The 26,227-nt window shown below is 48.0% G+C and overlaps 1 protein-coding gene across 1 annotated transcript in view; it reads right to left on the bottom strand.

The window, feature by feature from the left end:
- LOC125947532 (uncharacterized) overlaps positions 1-26,227 on the bottom strand; it is a 33,858-nt gene that overhangs the window by 1,937 nt on the left and 5,694 nt on the right. Inside the window, exons 3-6 of the mRNA XM_049672437.1 lie at positions 19,860-20,013; positions 7,850-8,067; positions 3,152-3,307; positions 1,871-2,001 (exon numbers count right to left, since the gene is read on the bottom strand). Of these exons, the coding sequence (XP_049528394.1) occupies positions 1,871-2,001; positions 3,152-3,307; positions 7,850-8,067; positions 19,860-20,013 (659 nt within the window). The remainder of the gene's footprint in view (positions 1-1,870; positions 2,002-3,151; positions 3,308-7,849; positions 8,068-19,859; positions 20,014-26,227) is intronic.

Below are 26,227 nucleotides of genomic sequence, written 5' to 3'. Positions count from 1 at the left end.
TGCCTTCGTCATACGCCTTTGTCGTTTAATTGATATCATTCCGTCCTTGTCATTCAATCGTCACTGCGTTGGTGTACGTCATAGAGACGTCGTCACGCCTCCGTACTCATGGGCGACATTGGCAATCGCGTGCCATAGAAATTAAAGTGGGACGATATCGCAGTATGTGGCATATGGCCAAATCAGCGGAAGCCTCACAATTACCGTTAGGCGTGGTAAATAAACGTGATTTTAGGAGTAGGGTCTGCTTCTATGTTGCCCCATTGCTATTCGCCTTACCGTCGATAGTCATGCTGAGACGAGTTCTGGCGTAATTTTTTTAGATCGCGGTAAGTTTTTGCAACGCTATTGCTGCTGCCGATTTTGCCTATACTTGGGGAACTTATCTCTATAAAACTGTTGGATGAAAGTATCCTTCTACTATAGGGCATTTCGTGCATCGCAATTTATTTATCGAATGAATGTTTGCAATTTTGCATCACTCCATCTTTCAACAGCTTTAAAACATAAACGTGAACAGAATTTATTTGTAGTAAAACTGGATGTAACGTTGATAAACCGTAGAATCAGCCCGAATTCGTATACTTTACGAAAAAGTTGAGGGAGTTGGTAGGTATGTCACAGGAAATAGAGTAATGCTTATTCTACACTAAGTACAAGTCATCATGTATTTCTTTACCACTAATTTCAACGTCATAATGAACAGCACCGAGTCGCCTTTTCCAGGTGTTCTGGCGCAGGGACACTGTATTAACGTGATTTTTTAGAGCATTCAGTAATTTTCTTTCGCTTTTCACAGCTTGATTCACTGTCGCGCACTTCTTTTAAAAGATTATTTAGCGCTTATGAAAACAACGCTCAACTGCATAAGCACTTCATTCTGAAATAGTGAAATAATTGTGTGTGTCTTTGCTAGCGTGCGCAACACGGCTACTTTGCCAACAGCCCATGAAAACTGCGTTGCGGAAAGTTCACTTCAAATAGTTCAGGATAAACGTATAGCTAAAAAGCGCAAAACACGTGACATGGATACGGAAAGAAACAGCTTACCTCTAGCGTGTGGGTGTTTCACCTGAAAAGCGCAACTTATACGGCCTTTGTTTACGCCCATGAGTGACGTGTTTTATTGTGCCTCACAGATGGGCAAGTACCAAGCCAGCGTCCCGATAAAGCCGCTACTTCGGTTGCTTCATCCTCGCCCGACGGTGAGGCGGAAATAGTCACGTCACTCATGGGCAAACGCCATGTCACTTCCATTTTTTTTTTTGTCAATTTTTCCGTTTCGCTTTTCCTTGTGAAATTAGCCGGAATTCATCACGCTGCAAATATCTAGCAACGTTACTTTTTTGCATTTCTGGAAACGATTTAGATCTCCTTGGGTGGCGAGCTTCAAGTCTATCATCGGGAATAACTGCATCGCTTAAGAAACTTAATTAGCCTTATTTACATAATTACTTGTTTAAATAATTTATCGAATCAATTTAAAACGTATGGCTACGGCAAAACCAATAACGAAAAAAATATTTTAAGTATGAGATCTTTGTCACTTTCAAGGAATTTAGGGCACATTTCGTCAAACACCCGGCATATCTCCACTAAGCTTTTTACGCGGCATTTAACTTCCGGGATCTAAATCTAAGTACGGTAGCGTTCTTGCATCCAACCCCTACCCGAATGCGGCCGCCGCGTAGGGGAATCGCACCCACGACATGATTTTATGCCGACCAGCCGGACGCCATAGCCACTAGGTCTCCGCGGCGGTTCGTCATTAGGCAGCCTTCTTGCAATGATGAGGTGACAACAGTGCACAGAAGAGGGTGATCGTGCGACGAAGTAACGTTACTGCGAATAAGTCGAGAAAAGTTATTACATTCTCTTAATCCGTCGTCGAAGGCTGTAATTCAATCCTCGGTTCATGTAGCCACCGGGCATCAGGGTGTACATGATCTCCGTGCCCAAGTAGAACTCTCCCGTGGGACCGTCCTCGCAGAAGTGGCCTGCCTGCGAAATCGAAAAGAAAATGCGCCTATTGCATTCAGTCCTAGTCAATTGTGCGAGCGAAAGCGTCAACTCGTAGCGCGGATTTCCGAATTTCTGGCTTGATTTAGGCCAAAATGCGCCAACAAAATTTTAATTAAAGCACCTGCCTGGTATTGCGCATGTCGGTGTAAAATGAACTCCCTGGCGCTGTATACATCACCACGAAGAGAATATGTCGATAATGTGCTTTACGTGCATTTAGAATGACCTATTTCTCTGGCAACACCAGGAACGTAGATATAGAACAGAATTTCTTGCGCTTCTGAAACGCGTGTATTTTTTTATTTTTTTATTTTTTATTTTTTTGCGGAGGACTGCGGGAGTGGGTGGGAACATAGAAAGAACAAGAAACAACCGCGAATACTTAAAACGACTGCTGATTGCCTTCCTGCGAGACGGGCATCATCGACAGCTGGTGACACACCCCTGATCCCAACTCATAGGAGATTCAGGCTGAATGATTGCCGGCTATGTATGCCAGGCCAACCCCGCCTGCTGCAACATCACCACCACCACCACCATCGAGTGCGAAACGATTGTAAAATTAGGCCATGAGACACCTACTAGCTGTAATTTAGGTTAGGCATGTAAGCTTTTTAATGCGTGAATAAATGTGACTTGTTCGTTTGGTTACGCCATTTCTATACTTTAGTAACATGCGCAGCACACACAAGAGGTTTCACGCATCCCACTCCACAAGCGCGCCTGATACAGTGTACTGGGTATGTTATTTTTTTTTTCTTTGTAAAGTGCAAAGTGTTTGCAACCTGATGCTCAGAGTGCATGGCTGGCAATGCTCTTTGCGCCATCCGTGGGTGCAGGGGAGACCAAGCTTATACATCACTGTATACGATGAAATCGAGAGCCTTTGTGGCACGTTGTGAGTGCATTTGGTCCCATGGCGATCACCCAGCGCTCACCGGTGGCACAAAAAAGCGACGGCCGCCACACAATCCGAGTATGGCGCTACAATGGCTGAGCACTGTCCACCGTTAACGCACCACGCCACGCCATCTCAAGAGATGCCCGTGCAATTTGTCTTAGCATTCTCGAATGGAAAAATCATTTTTCGCTTTGCGCCACAGTATAGGAGGAATTATTACGTACGTACCTCGGCTCGAGAATTTGATTCGACGTGTATCATCACCGCTTTCTCCTGGACAATTTCGGTCAGCATCTCATCCGAGTAGCGCAACAAGCCGTAGAGGTCGGTCCCGTGGCGGCGAATCATGCTCCACACTTTCTTCTCGGCTGCTCCTTGAGACCACTGCGTGAAACAAGGTGCGAAGGAAGAATACACAGAGAGTGAGGAAGAGCACAAAGGAAGAAGCGCTAAAGCAAAGGCAGCAACGTCTACAAAGCCCGGTTCGCTAACCTACACTGGCGAATGGGAAAAGGGGATTAAGACATGAAAAATTTGCTCGTTTGGGGAAGTTGGTAACTCATGGTAGCAGAATAACAGTGCAAATAAAAGACAACGATCAAATAAAATGACGGGAAAGACGATGTCCTCAAAACTATTGTTGTTTTTTTTTTCAGAACAACTGTATACACAGGGTAGAGTAAACGTGTAACATACGCAAAAATATGATTTTGTATGTTTGTTTACTGCTTCTGCTCTTTTTGATTTCATGTGGTTATGCATTTGGCTTCCCATGCTTTCTGAAAAAAAAAGAATAAATCAGCCCTCATCCTGTCGCTTTCTTTGTGCTTGTCTTTTACTTATATGCCGTTAATCTGTTACCCTTAAAGACGACAAGCAGAGAAGTTGGCAGTATTAACGCATACACTCGCAACAGTTAATTATAATAATTAGCATGACAACGCGGTAAATTGGGTCGAAAACTCGAAAAGGGGCCCAGAACCGAGAAATAATGATAGTAATGGGTAATGATGATAATGATAAAAAGGGTGCATGCAGAGAGATGAATGAGGTGAATTAAGGATGGGGAATTAACGGTGTGTAAAACAAAGGAGTGTTCGTAGTAGAAGGGCGGGAAGGGGAAGTTTACTGCCCGAAGGATCGTAACAACACGTCCATACTGGCCGGTCGAAATCAGTCCAGAAGCGCCAGATCACTAGAGAGCCGCTTCCCGGAGGACGCTTGCCGTCGTCCTCTTCCTCTAATATTTAACATACTCCTGAGGTGGCGAGTTTAAATCCTCATGCATTTGCTTGAACCAGATGTTCTCAGCTTCTTGAAATTCAGTAGCTGTAAGTGATCCTTCTGTATGAGACATTGGCGATCGGCAGTTGTCCATGAACCGTTTGACCCATGCTGTCACCCTTGCCATTCATAACCAAGAACTAAATCGTTCGTCACTGAAAAGTGCTTCTCTTTTCATGCTCACCAGTACAGGAACGTTTGTTTGTAACTCAGAATCAACTTGTTCGTCTTCTGGTCCAGAATCTTGAACGTCAGATTTCGTTGGTGAACTATTTGCCGCACGTAGAAGCCAGTTAAGTCCTTTCCACCACAGCTGGCTATTTCGATGGTTTGTGAGTGAAAACCCACGCGTCAGCTGATCAGCTGGGTTTTGTGTTCCCGGACAGTGATGCCACTGGTCGGGATCTGTTACTTGGCGAATCTGGTTAACTCAATTATAAACAAATTGCTTCCACTTGCTTGCCGAGCTTTGTATCCAACATTTGTAGAAACCCGCGAAGGACCACACAGGAAGAGCGGTCGATGAGCAAATATGGCGTTTTAATGGAACAACAGTCACGATGACGATGATGATAGCAGGTGAGTGAGTAAGAAATGTCTACATACTCCCCGCCACTATATGGAGGGTTATGTTCGTGTCCTTGGCAAAGAGACAGTCCAGTTACACCATATAAAAACGATCGTGAAATTCCGGGCGGATAGATAATGTGAAGGAAACGTCGCACGGGGGGCGTTGTTCACTGGTTCAGTGTAAATTCGTTTTGTGGTCGGTATTCACCAGGATATCTGCCTTGTCCTTGTTGTCTTGCCGAATGCGCAGTTGTACTTTGTTTCGAAGTGTCAATTCTGATGTGCACACGTAGTGGTGTTAGACGACGTTGCTCAACGTTGAACATCAGTAGCTGGCGCATCTGTGGTCGTAGCTTAATCTTCGTTGAAACAGTGTGAGCATCGTCAAGAAAAGCGCAGCGTAGGAAAAGCAATCGGCGAAACGGACACCTCGTTCTGTCTTTGCACTCCTTTGATTTTGCGCAGATGATATCCGGTCTCAGATGCATCGTTGACCTCGCTTTTCTGGATATCTGCAGCAGTAGTAGTCTTAATGGTCGGACGTTGGTTGTTTGTGTCATGTAGGATTCTTTGACAGTTAAGTAGTGAGTTCTGACAGAGTGAGAAAGGGCTGTGTGAAGATGTACTTCTACGTTGAATGCGCAGTGACGATGGGCCTCCTGTTGTCGGCACTGGTACTGGCTGGAATTCATTTCGCTTCCGTTCATGCATGCGCCTTCGTGGTCATCAATACAATGAGTATGCTTTTCCTTGCCTGGACGGCACCGTGACTCTTCGGTGAAAATGAGGTCTTCGTGAACTCCTGCACTGTTCATCAGAGATGTTGTCGAACCACGTGTTGCTATTTGATCCGTTTACATGTCTTGGACACTGTGTGAAGCTTCTTTCGGTATCCCTATGGCTACAAGAGCTACTTGTTCGTCCTTGTGCTTCCGATGTGTCTCTAAAGTCCAAGATGATAACAACAGTGGATAGCTGTCTTCGGTTCCGTCATACACATCTCTAACCATGTTACTACCGGTTTTAGACACGAAAATATTGTCTTCAGTGGGTATTTCCATGTCATTGAAGATTTCTGTCTTTATGCCGTTCTTTCGTTTACCTTCTTCAATGCAGCCATGGCTTGTAGCTTTGGTCTTACAATCTTTTACCGACTGTATGTTTTGCAACGCTTCAAGGCCCAAGAGTAATAAGATGGTCATTCCCTTTCCAGAGATCTGTAACACGTATTCACTGTTTACACTCTGTGTCGTCTCAATAGCAAATCTGATTTTAGACTGCAGTGTAACCAGTTTATCTATGTAATCTACCTGAAGAGTATATTCTTCATATATTTCGTCGTCGGGAGGGAACACTTCAATCTTTCCATCAAGGAAACAAAGCCTCGCGTGAAGCATTTCGAGCCGGCTGCTCATGAGGTGCAGTTGAGCCGTTGTGACCTCACTGAGCGCCGTGTCGATATCGTCGAAAATGAGGCTTACCGTCCTTCTGATAAGTGCCCTAACCATGATCAGCTCGGCCTCCTTGTAGCATGCGGCTGTCGGTGTATGGATGAGGGCAGTCATTTTCGTTGACTCCGCTCTTCCCGGCGAATCCATGCGTCAGTCGGTCCTGGGGGCTGTTCGGTCGTTGATTAATACAGCTCCCGGGTTTCGGCACCATTTTGTAGAAACCCGCGAAGGACCACACACGAAGAGCGGTCGATGAGCAAACATGGCGTTTAATGGAACAACAGTCACGATGACCATCATGATAGCAGGTGAGCGAGGAAGAAGTTTCTACAAGGTGTTTAGTTGGGTGATAGGAGTCAAACGAAAGATAATGATTAGATTGAGTGACCTAAGATAATGAAGAGTAAATGAGAGACAATAGAGAGTGAATGAAGGGGTGATAGGGTGAATCAAGAGCGATGAAAATTGGAAATTTGGAATAATAGAGCAAACGAAGTTTGACGGAAGTAAAACCGAGATGGGATAAGTGAATGAAGGTGAACCAGGCATTGATAGGGTGAATAAAGAGTGAATAGAGTGTGAATTAAGAGTGAATCAAGCGGTTATTGAGTGGGGAGTGATTTGCAAAAATATATGGAGATTTGAGGGGCCCAGTGAGAGTTATTCCGTAAAAAAGTGTTGAGTAACGGTTAGAGTTTGGTGAATAAAGGATGACTTGCAAAAATGACTGCATAATATGGGTTCAAAGTGATGATGACTCAGCACAAATAAGTGCGGAGTCATGGTCCGAGTTTGGTGAAATAAGTATCAGTTGAAAAATTGACTGCAAAATATGGGTTCGGAGTGAAGATGACTCAACAAAAAAGTGGTCGTCGTGTCATTGAGTTAGCGGCAGTCGGGCTTTCGCCTTCAAGTCGTCTTCGTTGTAGCATACGGGACCCCTACTAACTTTTTATGGTTTTCGCACGTAAAGCCCGGAATTTCATAAATTTCATGCCTGCAGTGGAAGGCCGAACTCTGCCCTGGCCCCGCTTCAGCGCGGATTGAGCGGAGCGCGATGGTGCGTCGACTTGGCAATACGCCGTTTTTTCTGCCAAATGCACTGCGCGTCCTCATATCCCTGGACATCTAAGGTCTCTAGATAAAATACCTTAAAGAGACATGAAGACATGGAGAGCACCATTCACGCGCGGGCCACGCATACGCAGTTGGTACCGTGCCACGACGTCGGTGGTGGCGGCGGCACCGAAGGCATGTCCACGTCTCGAAAATTTGTAAATCGTTATTTCTGTACAAGAGCAAGAAGGGCTCAAAGAAATAATTCCGTAAATAAATGTGATTCAGCTGGCTATTCTCATTCAACGGCCTATCACGGGCTCCAGGATGCATGAAGGAGCCAACAAGAAAGTTGCAAACAACAAATTCTCAAGCTCATAACAAACGCAAGACAACTATTCTGTGCTCCTGCCGGTCCTGTGAATGTACAGTTGGTGCCTCGAGTGCCAAAAGGTTTTCGCATGACAGGTAAAAGAGGAACTTTCGGGGTAGGAATTCGCCACAGATTACAAATACCGATGAATAATGTTCGTGCTGCCGTCGTCGTCTAAATTAGACCACGTACCTCTATGTAACGGGTAGCCACAGTGTTTTTCAGAATATAAACCTTCAGGTGAGGCCTCGCAGCAATATCGGCCAGCGTGTTTATTCTCGGCCGTTCGGATTTAACCAAGAGACAGGCACGCATTTGGCCGGCGAAAGCATTCATTAGCACCACGATGGCAATCCACCAGACGGCGCTGAGGATACGCAGAACCGTTGTTTCGGGCATTCTTGCGGAGGCTGCAAAGAATGAACACGTTTCATTAACAAAAAACAGACAGGGCCTCCTGTAAGCGGATTCATCGCATCAAACCTTTGACGCCAAGTTTTTCCCGTGTTTCTTGCGTGCTTTCGTTCGTTAGACATTTCATGCGGCATAGATACAGATTCTTCGTCGTCGCTCTTGCTTACTTTAGCATTTGTGAACAGTTCACAAAATTATTAGTGTGACAGGAACCCAACGGACGGCATCCCACACTGGCTATGGCTATGGCTGTGCGTCCGATCCTCAGCCACGTGGTTTTTTTTTCCGAGCGTTGCTTCAGCGGTCATTTCATGCTACTATAGAAATTGACTCTGCGTCCCCAGTTTGTTCCAATTCAGAATGTATTAACAGCTCATAGACCTCCTCGCTTGTCAAACTGCAGACGAACCTGCCACACTGATTTGTCATGAGTTCCCGGTCCAGAGAGAGCATTGAGACATTTGCTACAAATGCATTCAGAAATTTACATTACATTTATTTTTATGTGTATTTGTGTATAGATGACCTCAGGGTAGATGGCAAAACCGGTACGCCACTATGTTACTTTATTGCACGCGTTGCTTCTGGAGAGGCAGGGAGTACACTAAACTCAGAAAGCTTATATAGTCGGGAGGGATCAGCGTTGAGGGAGGGCTGGGGCCATAGTTATCTCGGGAGTGGCAGCGGAAGGGTTAACGGAATGTCGCTTAGGTGGGCCAGTGAGGCAAAGCAAAACATTAAGAAATAATCTATTTCAGAACTGGTGTCTCAAGGTTAGTATAACTTATCGCATTTGTATTAGTATACGAAATTTTTACACACTTCTCACTGCGAGGAATGCCTTTATGAAGAATGAACTTAACAAGGAATGTCTAGGCATCACAGCGCTTAAATATCCCCAAATATATATTACCTGTAAGGCCAATCCTAAACTCTCTTCATGTAGGTAAAACCTCAATGCTGGTCACGTTACATAAATAACGTTGATAATTAAAGCGCTTTGTCTTCAGCCCAGTCCTACTCAAGTATCCGCGAAACCCAAATCACCGAATTCATTCCATTGTGATGCTTTCGTTAAGTCGCAAAACCCACGCAACAAAAAGAATTCATAAGCCATTGCACTTTGTGAATGTGGGTCACCAGCGAAGCTGTATAGATCGCATATCTAAATTTACAACGCAGAGATACATAAATGTATTGGTGTTTATTTTTTGACGCAAGTTAGTATTGCTTTGTGGTCGCTATGGTAGACGGCCAAGGGTTCGGTGATGACGATGGACAGGTTCTTGGCGAAGGGAAAGTCCAAACACGAGCGCCTCGTTGTCGTTGGCACCTTGGGATCGGTGGAGCACTGTAGCCCTAATCGTTCGAGAATAAACGAAGGCAACCAATTGCCATCTGGCCGCGACATGTCCACGTTGGCGTCGCCAGCAACAAGGACTGGATTTTGATCGTCGTCGGCCGGATTGAGCAGCCATCCAAAGTGGTCGTTCATAAAGTCCTCTACGCCGCGCTTTGAAGAGGCAGGTTGAACGTACATGGTGGCAACGACCGTCCAATCGGCGGTCTTTACGGCGCACACGTGGGCACAACACGCCACCCTTTCTAGTTCTTGGGTGGTGGACGAAACGGTGTACGGCGCGAAGGCGGCGGTTACGTCGTTCCTCGCGTATATGGCGACTCCGCCCGCTCGTGAGTCGACTCGGCAGTCGCACGCGATGCCCGTGTAGCCGTCGACTTAAACGAAGAAATCGGACCACGTCGGAGAGACGCAAGAGGTATATCCGTCCGAGTAGGGCATCATGGACCATTTCCGGAGCGTGCAGACGCAGCGACCTGATGTTGAGAGCCGCCGAGCGAGAAGGTTTATTGCGGTTCGGTATATCGCGGTTCGGTGAGGCGCACACGCTTTGGTGACATGTAGTGGCAACGTGGTGGTTATATAGCGCCCAAAACTCGTCCAGCAGGTTCCGGTCCAGGTTCTCTCGGGCGTGGTAGAAGGTGTGATCTCCCTTGGCAGTTGGTGTGGTATAGTCGGCTGACGTCCCTGCACCTACTGATGGCAACGTAAACCACCTTCTGTGGGTGCCTACGGTCGCACTCGTACACGTCGAGTAGGTGGCCCCTGCAACTCGTGGAACGGCCTGCCCCGTTTTTCACGGGGCAGGCAGTTTGACAAGCCCGTTTTTCTGCCCAGGATGACGGTGACGGTACACAACTCTTCAGGCTCTCAATCAGTCTTGATCTTGATGCTGCGACTCCAAGCCGATTGCGCGAGCGGTTTTGCCTTGACGCGCTCCATGCGACCGGTGTGAGGGTCGTCAAACTGAATCCAAAGGCGACTGGCATCGCACGCGTTGCATTCCCGGCGCTCGATCTCCTCCAACACGCAGACTGCACCGTTGACAAGTTCGTATTTGACGTCTGTGTTTAACGTGAGCATGTAGAGCTTGCCGCGGGCGAGCACGATCGCGTTCGCAAGAGACGGCGCACAGCCAACGACGCTGGCCACAACGACAGAGCGCTAGGGTTGGACGGTGCCTACGCGAGGTTCAAGAGAGTCTTACTCAGCCGAAACATCGGATCGAGTTGTATAGTTTGCGATCGGCTATGGTTCGGCAGCAACCTCTGCGAAATCAACGGGATACAGATATCTGCCAGGTACGCACACGTCGTCCTTGTGAGGAGGCCGATCCTCGTATTTCTGTGCGACGTTTAGTTTTCACACTTGGGTGGAACTCGCGTCCACGTAAGTGACACATTCACAATTACGCCGCTTCTCTCGGCGTTCTTCCTCGCAAAATCGCTGTTCTTTTGGCGTAGGAACCACTCGCGGCCGTCCCATAGCGTAGGCGGAGCTAAAATGAGACCGCAACTTCATCTGCTCCAACGTATGACCTTGAGCGCATGCGCGCGCGTGTGTTATACGGGGAAATCCGTTCGAGCAGATGTGGAACGGAGCCAGCTGTGGAAGAAGTCGACGACAACGAACGCGCAAGTAGTGGCCCGAGCGCCTTCAGGCGATTGCGCCGAGGGGCGCAAACGAGCTGTGGAGGAAGACGACTACGCTCGATCCATTGCTGATGATGATAGTTTTTGTTCGCGGACGTGCCCTATCTATATACAGCTTTGCAGTAAAGCGTGAAGTATTCTGCAATGCCCACCAGCCGATACCTCGATAGGTGAGCATGTATAGTTGTTGAAATGATTTCACGCCCACGTATTGCAGACTACTCTAGCGTGATGACTTCACCTTGCCTGAGCAGCTGACGCGGAAGCATAACGAAAGCACAGCATGGGCAATGTCACTATCACACTGAACAAGTGGATATTCACTATATGTTGCATTCTACCGGTGCTAACATATGGGGCCGAAACTTGGAGGTTAACAAAGAAGCTCGAGAACAAGTTAAGGACAGCACAAAGATATATGAAACGAAAAATGTTAGGCCTAACGTTGAGACAGGAAGAGAGTGGTATGGATCAGAGAACAAACGGGGATAGCCGATATTGTAGTTCACATTAAGCGGAAAAAATGGAGCTGCGCAGGCCATGTAATGCGTAGGATGGATAATCGGTGGACCATTAGAATTACAGAATGGATACCAAGAGAAGGGAAGCGCAGTCGAGGACGGCAGAAAACTAAATGGAGTGATGAAATTAGGCAATTTGCTGGCGCAAGTTGGAATCAGCTAGCGCAAGACAGGGGTAATTGGAGATCACGGGGACATAAATATAGGCTGATGATGGTGATGATGCTATATGACCTGTGCAATATAGTAACACTTAAACAATGGATACGTTTGCTACACTTTTATTATTTTTTGGTAGCCATAGTTTTATCTCACTGCAATAGCTGTGAAGGGCTCCAAACTGGGTCTGCAGTGTTCGTTGGTCCCAGCTTTGGAAGGATAGGCAACGGCCATCATCATCATTCAATTTATCGTCATTGTGGGTCGACATTGTGGTTCTAGTCATTGTGGTTGCATTCTGGCGTCGGGGCCACCATCTCAATGTCAAATTGACCCTCGCACAGTGCGACACAAAAAAATGCCCTCCAACGCCCCTGCATCGCTCGCGCTGTAGGCATTACAAACCACAACAACATAGCAGATCTAGCCCAACACTTTTACCCACACAGTCCTGTGCCTTAGGGCCTCATGTTCTGCATACCGACTCAAACACTAACCACTTCTGTCACGAAAAATAACGGGCTGTTGATAAATACCTTAAAGATGTAGGAATATATTCCAAAGCACTGCGGACTCCGTTGACGGAAAATCAAAGTGGTAGGGTGAATATGCATTTACAATTGGACACTCATAGAGAATAATAAATACTTCTTGCACAATGAGACACGTTCGGTATTCAATAAATAGGATTGGACTATGATTTCAAAGGATATATGGCAGATAATTATTGTTTGGTCCCATTACAAAATGGGCTGATAGAATAAAAATGCAAGAGGAACTTAGTTATCCCTACGTGTATGACTGCGAAAGCATTGCGACCACCAAAGCTCGAGGGATCGGCTCCCATCAGAGGTTGTGAGTTCGAGTGCCCTAATGAACTCTATCTTAATTAAACATGTGCTTTTTCCGCCTTAATTAACACCAAGGGTCGTGAATTCGACTCCCAGCAAAGGTCGCGGATTCGAGCGCCTTAATTTAACACTACTTTAACTACTGTACCTTGAATAACGTCTCCTTAATTAACGCCAAAGGTCGTGAGTTCGAATGCCGTCATCAACTCTACATTAATTGAACCTGTCTTAATTATCTTCGCTTAATTTGACTTCTCCTTATCTACTCTTCCTTAATAACTTTACCTTAACTGACCTCATCAAGTGCCTCGATTGGCTCACTCGGGATCCTTTGACTTTTTGGACCATCGAGTGGTCACGCCAACGCCGATTACGCCCGATTTTCCGCCTCGTGAGCCACATAATGTTTCCGCATTAAAACTTCATTGTGACAACCAGGCGCGTATTGGCCACGGGGAGTAGCCTGCTTATTCCAGAAAACCATGGCTCTCTGGCGACAGTCTGACCCTCTCCACCAGCTGAAGCTTGGTAGGTATTCTGTAAAAGTTCACCTATTGCGCATGTCCATTTCGTCTGCTGTTGAAGTTCGGATTGGCTGGGCTAGGGTGCGCGACCACAAGAGCTACGGGCTACAGCCATTCAACACTTCAGTAACAGACGAAATGGACATGTCCACTAGGTGGACTCTTACAGAATACCCACCTGGTCTTGAGGGTCCTGACTCGTGAGCAGAGCCTTTCACGGATATTCTTATGGTTATGCTTTTTGGTGTGTTTGGATTGCTTGTGCACCCACGTGCTATATTGTAGGGGGTGTTGTGTGTTTTGTCTGTGCAGTATTTGCCGTCTCATTTAAATGTCCTCGGCTACATTGCGTGTAATGTAGCTCCATTCTCTTCAGGTATGTTCCCGTCCGTATAGTCTTCCCCTTATATCACTGCTTTTTCACTGGTTAGTTTTGTGCGTGCTCTTTAGTAGTATTTCTATTCATTCTTGTAGTGTTCCGGTGCATGTGTACTTGCTTCCTATTCTTTCTTCAGTATCCCCAGGAGAACGCGTGGTCTCTGTGGGGTGGCCCAGTGCACGTGATCTCGGGCTGCGGCATGGTCCTCTTGGCTCCCTATCAGGGACTCATGTCCCGGTACCCAGATGATGGGCATTTCTTGGATGCGCTTGTCCCTGAGCAAGTGAAGTGCTGAATTACTACTTCTTTCAAATCCATGATGATGATGGATGTTTTGCCTCATGTTGGGATAGCGGTACCAATAGCAAATTCTAGCGCTGCCGTAGCGCCTTTGGCCCTGGAGATGCTCGAATAAAGTTCCCGTCCTTATTTTTCAACCATGCTCATGACTTAATTGATAAGATCTGTATAATTTGCCTCATCACTGCATCTGATGCCGTCGTCGTTGCGCTTGTGTTAGTATCTTCTGCAGTGCTTGGGCTCTCGCTTATCTGCGCTCCCTGCATATTCAGGATGTATGTTCCTGGTTGCATTGGAGACGTGAATCATCTCCTTTAAGGGTATGCGAGATGCGAAAAAAGAATTGCGGCAGAACTCATTTCATAATGACGATAATGCATGTAGCAATCGAACAACGATGCGAAGGGCCATAATCCTGAAGTCACGTTTTAAAGCGAAGCTATCTCTATCTCACTGATTCGTCCATGAGCGCTGCAAACACACGTCAGGAAATCGAAATTACAAAATGGAACTCTGCGCGCATCTGCGCACACAATGGAACAATGGGTGCGCATCTGCACACACAATAGAACAGCGGCGCACGACATACGTATCGTAGAATACGACAGTTTGGATTCGCAGTTGTACCGATAAGGACAATGGGTACTGCAAGGCCACGCTACCAAGACGAACTGTATATATCTGCATTGCATTACGCGCGTCACGCAATGCATTCCCGGCCGTCACCATGGGTAGGCTGCTGGTGCAGCGCACAGTGCTCTAAGTCAAAGCACATATGCATCGCATCGTGCCGCTCAGTATTTCTTCGGTTCGTTGCGTGGTCGTTGGCTTTGGACTTTGACATTGATTCAGTTTGCATGGGATAAAGCTTCGCGTTCAACCGTCTGTCTTTAAGAAAGGGGCTTTGATTTTTATTTAACACGTGTAGTGATAACTCTGAGACCTTGGTTCCTTCGGCCATATGCGACCTATTCGGATATCGTCCCACTTTGCTATTGTACCCGCTCGCCAAGGTCGCCTTTGAGCATGGTGGCATGACAGAGGCTGTGTGACGCCGCCGACGCAGTGACGATGGAATGACACAGAAGTAATGATGCTGATAGAACGGTAAAGTGTGTATAACGACGACGGCGTTAGGACAATCATATGCCGTCTTTAAATTATGGTGAGGGTAAATTGATGAGGTGACGATGACGACAAGAGAACAGTGAGATGACGACGACTGTATAATGACAGTGGCGTGACGACAGCGATGTGGTGGCAACCGGATCAAGGAACAGGAGTGACGACCTTGGCACGACCAAGACGGCAAGACGACGATTGCATGACAACGGATGCATGATAGCATCTGTGTGACAATGACGAAATGACGATGGTGGCACAACCACGGTTAAATAACAACAGCAAGATTACGACAAAATGACGAACGCTGATGGATGGACGAAGGTGTTATGACGGTGACGCCATGATGACAATGGGATAACGACACTGAAGTGTTAACGATGGTGCAACGATAGCGAGTCGACGGTGTCATGAAGACAAAGGCGAAACTTCGGATGCGAAACAAACACATGGCGACGACTGTGGACGAGGACAATGGAGCTGGGACGAGTGTATAATGACAATGACGTGACGATGACTGTATGACGAAATTTCATGACGAAGATGGCGTAACGATGGCGGCACGACGACGACGGCAGTACAAACACAGTCTGACACCGAAAGCATAATAGCCACTGTCCAACGATGACGGCATGACAAGGGCGGTATAATCACGATTCAATGACGACAGTGTGATCACAAATACAATGATGAAAGAATGACATCGATGAAACGGCGAAGGTGGCATCACAACTAAAATATGACGACAATGGGATGATGCTCGTCAAGTGATGACAATGATGAAAGAACAGCGTGACGACTATGTCGTGGTGACGACGACTTGACCAGAGTCGGATGACAAAGCTGGAATGACGCGGCTGCAATGACCACGATGGCATCACAACCCCGAACACAAATCTAGTGGACCCACCTCGGTGGTTTAGCGGCTGTGGTGTTGAGCTGCTAAGCTCGAGATCGCGGGATCAGATCCCGGCCATGGTGGCCGCATTTCGAACGGGGCGAAATGCAAACACGTCTGTGTCCCGCGCACTGGGGGCACGTTAAAGGTCCCCTGGTGATCAAAATTATTCCGGAGTCCCCCGTTACAGCGTGCCTCATAATTACATCGTGGTTTGGCGCGTAAAACTCCAGAATTTAATTCAAATCGAGTGGCCCAAGGCATGAGACAACGTGGACCACTGAGCCGGAGTGGAAGGTGTGACGACAATAGCTTGACGAGAGGCAGATCAGGAAGCTGGAATGACGAGGATGGAACGACCATGAGGACATCAACTTGGCGGTGTGACAACGAATTTCTGACGACCTTGAAGACGGCGGCATGCCGAGTGTCGAATGACAAAGCTAGAATGACGGAGATGCACTGACTACGACGGCATCATGACCATGAGCACATACGTCTTGCTGCAAGCTGTTAGACAACTTTCGCCACTACGTTGGGGCAGACGACGAGAGAAGGACGGCACGACAAGAATATGATCCCGAAACTGGTGTGACAGCAATGGAACGACCATGATGGTATCACAAGGAGAACGCACCTCGTGGGCCAAACAGGTAGACAAATTAACTAGGTCGGCCTAAGAGGATAGATAGCAGACAGAAAGTGTGGCACCTCAAACATCCAGTCGAAGATAGTAGTGCCTCCAACAACGCGGTCGTGTGTAGCAATACTCTAAAGATAGCCAATATTCAGTACCGAAGTCGCTAAATTTACCTCACACTACATATCCCTGGTTCTTTCCTAGCAAACACCAGACAGAATGGGTGAGAGCAAGTCACCCACCATGGTGGCTTAGAGGCTATGGCGCTACACCACTAAGCATGAGGCCGCGGGATAAAACCGCCGCCAGGGCGGCCGCATTTTGATGCGGGCGAAATGCAAAACCAGCTGTGTGCAGTGCATTCAATCCACGTTAAAGCTCCCCAGGTGTTGAAAATTATCCTGGAGTCTCCCACAACGGCGTGTCTTGTGATCACATCGTGGTTGTGGCACGTAAACGCATAAAATCTAATTACGAAATGTCGCACAGACACATGCGTACACTTCATCTGAAGGGGACATCCTTCCTGTATCTATATACTGGGTTCATAAGTATCTATATGGCCTACAGACTTGCTAACCATACAGCGTATCAAACTTTTTTAATTACAGAGGCGTTACACCGAAGTTGTTGCAACGCACTTGCTGTTGAATACGACCGTCGACAAAAGAGCCCCAGAGTAGCCAAATAAACGCTTACGCACTTGAAAGAAGAATGCGCAGCGTCGAACTCAATTTTCCGCACCAATGTGCACTTGAAGATCGGTCGTGAGACACTAGCTCTGCATAATTTTTGCAACAGTTTGGGCGCAGCTGTTGTGAAGCCGGGGGTCTGAGACGCCACGAAGGTTCTAATTGTGGTGCCATGTCAAAAAAAAAGGTCCGAAGCGACGTCCGATTGATGAGAAGTTTTATGTACAAGTTGACACGATCGTTTAGAAGAACCGTTCCATTATTCTCGGAGCACACTACATGCTAAAGTATTTTCATGTCCCAGCACCCTCTACAACACTCAATACCTTCTTTTTAACCACTTCATTTCCCCCTTCCTCTCGTCTAGGGAATCCAATGTCTTTCTTCTCGGCCAACTGGAACTGTCACACAGTCAGAAATATTCCAGCCACCATGTCGCTACATCCCCCCCCCCCCCCCCCCCCCCGCCGGACTCCACCCTTCGGGACAGCACCTCTGGTGTCCCAGCCGGGTAGGGCAGTTTTTTCACGGGCTCGGGCTGGGCTCGGACTTTCTGGTGGTGTGCATGTAACGTGCATCGAGTTATCCTCGCGCGTCTCAACTCTGAAAAACATGTTTTTTGTTTGTTTGTTTTTTTTTTTTTTGGTCTCGGGCTGGGTTCGGGCCGGTTTCGACCCGGGCTCAGGCCTAAGGTAAAGGGGTGGCGGGCCGGGCCGGCCCGGGCGGGTAACGTAGATTATTTCCGGGCCCGGGCCGGACCCGGGTCTCGCCATAATAATTTTGGTCGGGCTCGGGCAGGCAGCCCAAAAAATCAGCCCGAGCAGTGCTCTAGTCCCTGCTACGACCCGCATTCGATGCAATGAGGATTCATTTGCAAAGCAAACAAGGGTCGACGCTCTTCCCACGAAGTCGGGTAGCGTAGGCTCTTTGTAACAATTATTCGGTTGCACATGGCTATGACCCCTTTTCCGTTTGGGGCCGCAGAACACGTCTCCTTCTTCAGATCCGGGTGGCGACGCATAATCACTTGTCATTTATCTTGACGTGACGATGGTTTTGTCTCCAGCTCTTTTATGTCGAAAAGGCGATGAAGCGTGACTGGAAATTCATAGCTTCCTGCTCGCCGGTGTGCATCCTTTGACCAGAAGGACCGCCAGGCGCAACAGAATTCCATATCTGCACGTTCGCCGGTAGTTAGGGATGGATGTTCGTGGTTTTAGGTGGTACGAGATGGCGCCCTTCGATGGCCCGAGTGCACGGCAGCAACGCAAAGGCAGAGCCAGCGTCTAGTGGAGGACAGCGTGTATACCACAGCAAAGCGTCCTGCCGGGCTGCGCCCAAACAACTCCACCCGTTTCATGCCGAGCGCCCCTTTTTAAGGGCTCGGTCTCGCTTAGTTCAACAACAACAACAAAACGCGTACATTCTTTGACAGTATTGCTTTCACCCGTCCCTAAGAGGGCAACACTTAATTCGTCAAACCCCGTAAGCGTTTTCAGCCACTCGCTGCCGGTTAATTGCCATCCGTCATGACCGCTTGAGCAAACAGTTACCGGTTCGTGGCCCTCTGCAGCAACATGAGTTCACGATGCCGCATCCAGCGGAATTCTATTCGTCCCCACATTAATGATCCGCCGCCACGGCTTACTTCCGCGAAATCCTTTCCACGCTTGCTTTGTCATTTCTCTGCCCCCTGGCTCGGGGGGCGCCGTCATGGCTTTCAAAAATTCCACTGACGGCCTCCGTGTCTTCCCTGAATGCTCGGCGCCACTTCAGCTGCATTAAGTATGAAGAAGACCACTAAGAAAAACATGGCAGCAAATCACCGAGCATATACACTCCCAAACTCACTCCGGTGAAGCATCTTTTGTCCAGAAGGACCACCAGACACAACACAAGACAGATTTTGCGAGTGGTTGCGTTAGTGCATGTACATATGTAGAAGGAAATAGCAGGCAGTACTGGACAGCGACGTTATGAGTAGCCCTAAAACATTCTTGAGAAATGTGTTCGCTGCGAGAGCCAGCTCATGTCGCAGTAAATGAGCACATCGCCAGAGCAGTCGCCTAAGTGTTTAAATTGTTTATAAATGTTGGAGGAAAAATGGTTAATATCTAAAGGCTTTATTTCTAGCGAGTCGCAAGTGTTAGTCGTTATTTTCTGAAACTGCTTTGTCAATTGATATTTGGCATTCCCCAGTCGAAGAACAGTTCATACATGTTTGACGAATTCTCGGCAAAGCTTCTCCAGTATTTTGGTGCTGTAGGGGCATACATTTTCATGACAACGCGTAATGACGTTATCTTTTACATAGTTCAATGCTAATATGTTTTAAGCCTACCCTTATTGCTATGAACGCGAACCTACTTAAGTTGCATTGTACAACGGGTACACTTGAGTACACTCTTGGAAATTCAGGTGCTGTGCCATAGTACTATGCCATACACCGCAATAATTGGATACTATCCTAGCTGATGTATATAGAGTATTTCACTTCTATTATTCTAATCGATACCATTAAAACAAATCAATGCTTCATTAATGGTGGATGCCACTGTTTGAAAGGCTCTGACTTTCTGCTGTTACCGACGTGACCTTCTGTTTGGCAAGCCGTGTCTTCAAATCTATGCGACAACGCACTCACAAGCGCACATTCGCAAAAAGCGCTCTCGAGCACTCTAAAGGCGTACCTTCACAGAACATGTTCTCGAATAGCATCCAGAAATGTTCGTTCCAGGATTCGAGTGGTGTGGACCGTAGCCCTTGCATGTTGCGTTGTGTCACGTCCAAGACGGCGAACACGATGCTCAGCAGGGCCAAGAACACCAAGAGCAGCGCCCATACCTGCGCATATAGCGCGGGGGTGTACATTCACATAAACTACAACAGCTGGTAAATGTACTATGCTGGTCGTATAAAACCACGAATTCATAGGTTCCTCAGAGTAGGGAAGCCTATGTGAATGGTAATCACTTGCCCGCATGCACAACGAATGCGAATAAATGTTATGGATATGGTTAATAGTACGTATATACCAAGCCATGTGAGATCTACGTAAGACATGGAAGAGCGGCAAGGATTGATGTAGTCCACAAGCATTTCCTTAAGTGATATCACCTTAAGTATTACGTGTTCTGTGTTTTGGGACGCAATTTACTAATGTGTTTGCGTGTCTGTGCTACGAGTTTGGTACGTTTCTTAATAGACAGGCGGGCCGGTGCTGCCATACTGGGTGCCGTGCAGAGAATGGTGAGTAGCGTGGCAAGCAGGCGGAATTGGGATACTTGTATCCTTAGATGTTATAATTGTGAAGCCCTCTTGACGTGCTCTGTGTATAAAAAATTAAATTATGGAATTCTACGTGCCAAAACCACAATCTCATTATGAGTCACGCCGTAGTGGGGAACTCCGGAAAACTTGGGCCACCTGGGGTTGTTTAACGTGCACCTTAATCTAAGTACACGGGTGTTTTCGCATTCGCACCCATCGGGTTGCGACCGCCGTGGTCGGGATTCGATCCCGTGACCTCGTGCTTAGGAGCCCGACACCATAGCCACTAAGCAACCACGGCGGGTCCCTCTGTGTGTACTCCTGGCATTAGATCCAAAATTATACGGCATAGTAGTAGTGCCTGTTTTTATCTTCGGTGTTTATTTTTTTTATTACGAGAGCAATTATATGGACACTCCAAGCGGATTGTTGCCGTCGCGTCCCGTCGCCGTGAGGTTCCGTATAAAATCCGAGGGCGATAATACCGTCGCAGCGCACTGTATGCTGTATCTGCGCATGAAAGCACGCGAGGACGCGTGCTTTTACTCTGCCTAGGGAGCCTACATGCATCGCCGTTTTAAAAACGGAGTTGCATGTAGGCTCCCTAACTCTGCCCGCAACTGCGTACTTCTACTTTGCCCGGCTGAAGATTGACCATTGTCGAGGTGGTTCCCGATTGATGAAACAAAGTGCAGCTTGAAGAGCAGCTAGTTCCGCAGATGTCGATGTCGTTGGGTGGTCAGTCCTGAAGCTAATGGTAATAGCTCTTGCTGGGACAACCACAGCACTGGACGAACACTGGAGGTTTGTGGAATCATCAGTATAAATATGTACACTGTCCGCATACCTCTCGTGTAGAAGAAGCAGAGACACTTGTTTCAGCACAGTTGTCGATAGCTCAGATTGTTTCTTGATTCCTGGTACACTGAGATGTACTGTGGGGCTAATAAGACACCAAGGGGGCATCGATCGTTTAGATGCAGCGGTGAAGCCCGAGGGAAGTTTCTCGTTGTACTTGATGATAGTTTTAGAGAACGATGCTTGGCGCCTGTCTGAAGGTAGTGTTGCAAGGTGGTGAGAGGGGGCACGTGCAAAATGTCTGATGTGTGTTCTCAGCGTTTCCACTATAATGTGAGTTTGCATCGGATGGTCCCCAGCAATCGCAATAGTTGCCTCTGTGGACGTGCATCTGACGTGCATCTGGGACTCGAAGGCAGCCCTACAATCTGTGCTATCAGCTCTGCGTCGTGGGCCATACGAGCAGCTCGTATTCGATATTAGATACCTACTCCATACATCACATGAGAAAGGACACCACGTGACATTTCAGTGGCTTCCAAGTCACTGCGGTGTCATAGGGAACGAAGACGCCGATAATGACGCTCGGGCAACTCTTGACGACACACAGGAAGAGGCCATACCACTCTCACGGTCCGACGCAGCCAGCAGAGTTCGAGTGCTTGCACAGGAGATCACGCTCTCTCTATGGTGCACACCAAGCGGCCAGACCAACCGGAGCAATCGTCAATACCACCTGCCCTCTTTGATGCATCTCTGTGTGCCAACTGGACTCCATCGAAGAGAGGCCACTATGCTTTATCGCTTATAGCTAGGGGTGGCATTCACAAAATCTTATTCATTTCTGATTGGAATGGCCGACCAACGCTCTTTGCAATGCCTGTCTTTGCGAGGAGACGCTAGAACACATTCTATGCGACTGTCCTGAATATAATGTTCAGAGACAGTCCCTGGCGTCCGTTCTAGCGCACCTTGACCACAGACCAATGTCAGTTGAAGTGATTCTCACATGTCGTCGGCAGAAGACATCGCAGCTGAAGGCGACGAAGGGGTTACTTAAGTTTTTAATAGAAACGGGCTTGGACAAGCGGCTGTGACAGTGATGTCACGTACCACGCAAGAGTGACGGACTGTGACTGACGATGTGTGTGCTGTGCTGGGTGCTCTCTCTCTCTCCTCCCCATCTTTCATTCCCCCTCATCCCGCTCCTATGTGTAGGGTAGCAAACCGGTTGTGCTGAACTGGTTAATCTTCCTGCCTTTCCTTCTCCTCTTTTTCCTTCCTTCCTAGCCCGGCTGTGGTGGTCGCCCGCCCCGTATCTTGAAAGCGATCTGCAGACTGTTCATAGCTTTGTATGCGCTGTGCGTTTGCCGCTCAGTTTCCGTTGAAGCGACAGACCGCACGAACATTCGCTCGCTGCTGCTGCTACTACGCTTGCTCACGCCAGCGTTTTCACAGTGGTTGTCTGCGGTCGTCGAGTAGGATCTATGGATGTTTGCTTGTGCGCGCTGACACCATGCCTGTTAATTCAGTTAGTAAGCGAATGTGTCCAAGTTTATACAGCCGACAAAACAACTATCCTTACTCCGTATACCTCTCTACTAATTTGCTATCGCAATTGATGCTTCGCCTTCCGGGCGAAAGTGCGATTTTTTTCTCTGTCTATCCTTTCTCACTTTCCAGCCCCAATTTCCTCCACCCCAGTCCGGGGTAGCTTTTCACCCAAAGCGACCACTTGAGACCAATTTGTTCGCGCCACCTCTGCGACTCGCTGGTGGGAATGCCGTCTAACAGCACCAATGATGACAAATTCCTATACGGTACAAAGAGAAGCGCTGCTTCCACCTAGTCAGGTGAGCCACCTAAAGCAAAATCAACCACCCTACATATATTTAGTATGTAATGTGGTCCATCTTGTACTATGAATGTGAATTCTAGGGTTTTACGTGCCAAAATCACGATTTGATTGAGGCCCACCGTAGTGGGGGACTCCGGATTATTTTGACCACTAGGGGATTTTTAACGTGCCCCTAGTGCACCGGACAGGGGAGTTATTGCAGTTTGCCCGCATGGGGAGTTAGACAGGGGAGTTATTTCACGGCCAATGTAGCTCTCGCTACAATATTGTTACGGTGCAAGCAAGAGTGGCGCCAGTCAGAAGACGATTTTATGTGTAAAGGTAGAATCAGTCTCGCCAGCCATCTTGTGTATGTATCGTTGCCTCTCTTGTAAATATTGTAAATACACCTTTATATGTGACTTCCGTTACGTAACAAATTAGTGAGAGGTGCAGGGTACCCACGAGAAACAACAACGGAGCTCCGAAGCGATCCCCACCTAGGACAGGACAACTTGAATGATTAAACAGAACCCGAAATGGCGCAGCCCGCATCAACGCCTAAAACCCCAATGGTTGTCCTGGCTCAGCCACGGGATCCAGGAATGTTCTACAGCACCAACCACATCGACGTGGAAGGCTGTATTTACTGTCTACGGGCGTCCCTTCCGTCCTCTGTGACAGTGAGCCATGTGCGCCCGAGGCTACCTTTCAAGGTGTGTTCGGGGAATAAAGCCGCCGGAGTGATTATGTGTTACCCACGCCTTCAAGGCGGAGCGTTCGGCGACTTTGGACGTTCAGGTTGGAGGGAGGTGTGCCCGCAGCTTTCCCTGGCCTGGGGATCTAGGGAAGACAGAGGGCATTTAAGCGGACGTTTGCGGATCATTTAGTGTGCTCTTCCTAGTGCTCCCCGTGAGAGATGTAGCCAGTACTCTCCCACCTGCTGTGAGATGTAGATAGGGCTCGCCCAGAACGATGTAGTCTGTTGAGATTCAGATAGCCGCTGACATGCTACAATGTACTGCGCTCAGTACCCCGGTCAGTACGGTGATGATCGCCTTGTTCTTTAAATAAGTTTGCCTCCTCCATGTAAATAAACCTGTTTCGTTTACCCTACCTCTCGACCTCGTACTCTTCGTGAACGAAGCAATTCTCGTCAAGACTGCTAGGACGACGGCGTGGGCCCGCTTATCCTGCGTCTGACGCCCCGGTAGAGTAGGCCAGCTACCCATTGCGAGACGCACCGGCGGCGTAGGCTAGGGAACGACCCTCAGTTTGACCCGGGACTCCGAGGCCACGACTCCCAGCTCCTACAGTATGGGCCAGCAGTTGCGTGCCGCTCTTTAACGAACGTGTTTGACGCTAAATTGGGTAATTAGGTAAGTGCCACTGAGAATGTGACGCTCTACAATGACAAAAAAGAACTTTATCAGATGCTAAGCAGAATCGGACCCACCTCACACGGATTCCTCAAGGACAGTGACGCATTAGAACGCTGCGCCACAAATGCATTGGGTATGTGCCGCTTTCAATGAGCGTCTTTCACGACGTTTGAGCGAGCTGCACCATGAATGCGCTGGGTATATGTCAACCTTTAATGAACCTCTCCACTACTTGCGTCACTGAGTATGTGCCGCCGAGTGTGCGGCAAGCTAAGGAGCAATTCTCAGCATTCACAGGCACCCGCGCGCCACACTTCTCGTTTCGGAGGCCTCACGCGGACTGCTCGTCAGTGCCCCTGAACGACTCATCGGGTCCAAAAAGAAGTGCGATACAGAAGCCCGTTTGCCGCATGACGCATTTGTCAGCTTCCGCCACGCACCGGCGCTCCATGCATTTCGGATGCCAACCCCGGGCTTCGCTGCCGTGGCGCTAGGTGGCGAGGAGTGCCTTTAGAGAAGCGCCTAAGAAGAGTCCCACTGCAGTACACGCCTCATGCATAACTCTTTTCGATGCTGGCAATACGTTGTGTCGCTATATTGATTCAATGCTAACGCATTACAGTCGACATGCACCAAGAGATAGGTAGTAATTAGGTACTTCCAATTTTTATGCATTCCGCCACCATCAGAATGCAGCCGCGGCAATCGGGATCGAACCCATGACCTTATTAAAATAAAGTGTGACAAATCAGAAGCACCATGTCAGCCAGACGTATAGTCAGCGCTTCGTGCGTGATTGGGTTAAGTTTGGGTTAAGTCGATGATTTGCTCTGCCAGTGGACGTCGCTGCTGCTGTACAACTGTGCAGCGCTGTTTTCCGCAACTATTCCCAATGCATCTCTCGCTGCCATCTCCATGGCTGTAGCGATGTTGCAAGCACGGTCCCAGGTGAGCTCGATGTCGGTCATCACCAGCAACCGGCAACGTATGGCCTCGGAATTCAGACCGGCTATCAGGCAGTCCCGCAATGCTTGTTCCAGGAAGCTGCCGAAATCGCATGAGGCTGCCAATTTCTTAAGCTGGACCACGAAGTCTGTGACACTTTCTTGAGGCGCTTGCTTCCTTTGATTAAAGTGGTATCTTTCGCTCACCACTGAACGCCTTTGGGAATAGTGCTTCTGCAGCGCTGCCACGACTTCCTTGTACGTCGCTGTGCTGGGCGTCTTTGGAAGGAGCAGGCTTCGGAGCGTCACATACGCTTCTTCTCCGATGGCGCTCAGGAATAGATGTAGCTTCTTGGCCTCGGCGACCTCATTAGCCGAGGTGTACAGTTCGAAGCGTTCGACGAAGACGTCCAAGCTTCCGCTGTTGGAATCAAATTCCGGTAGCTTGCCGACCGCCGTTGGGATCTTCCGTTTTTTGTTCTATCTCATCCTCGTCGCCAGTATGTTGCATCTGAATAGGGAGGCACCGGTTTCAAGGAATGGCTTTATTGTCCGTGCTGCATACTGGCAGCATAAAGCAACAAGTCACGTAGTACCAACATGAACAAGAATATATATACAGCCAAAGATACACTCGCGCATGCGCAACAACATGGTGCTGTCACTATCACTTCATCATCCAACAGCGGTAGACACACTTGCCGTATTCCAGATAGCGACACAACAGTCCCATTGCGCGCAGTCTCGTAACATTATTAATTATATATAATAATATACATATATTATATTATATATATACTGTATTACTTATATATATATATATATAT

This window comes from Dermacentor silvarum, chromosome 8 (genome assembly GCF_013339745.2).
Source record: "Dermacentor silvarum isolate Dsil-2018 chromosome 8, BIME_Dsil_1.4, whole genome shotgun sequence".
NCBI classification, from domain to species: Eukaryota; Metazoa; Arthropoda; class Arachnida; order Ixodida; family Ixodidae; genus Dermacentor; species Dermacentor silvarum.
This window is presented reverse-complemented; position numbering and strand designations above follow the sequence as displayed.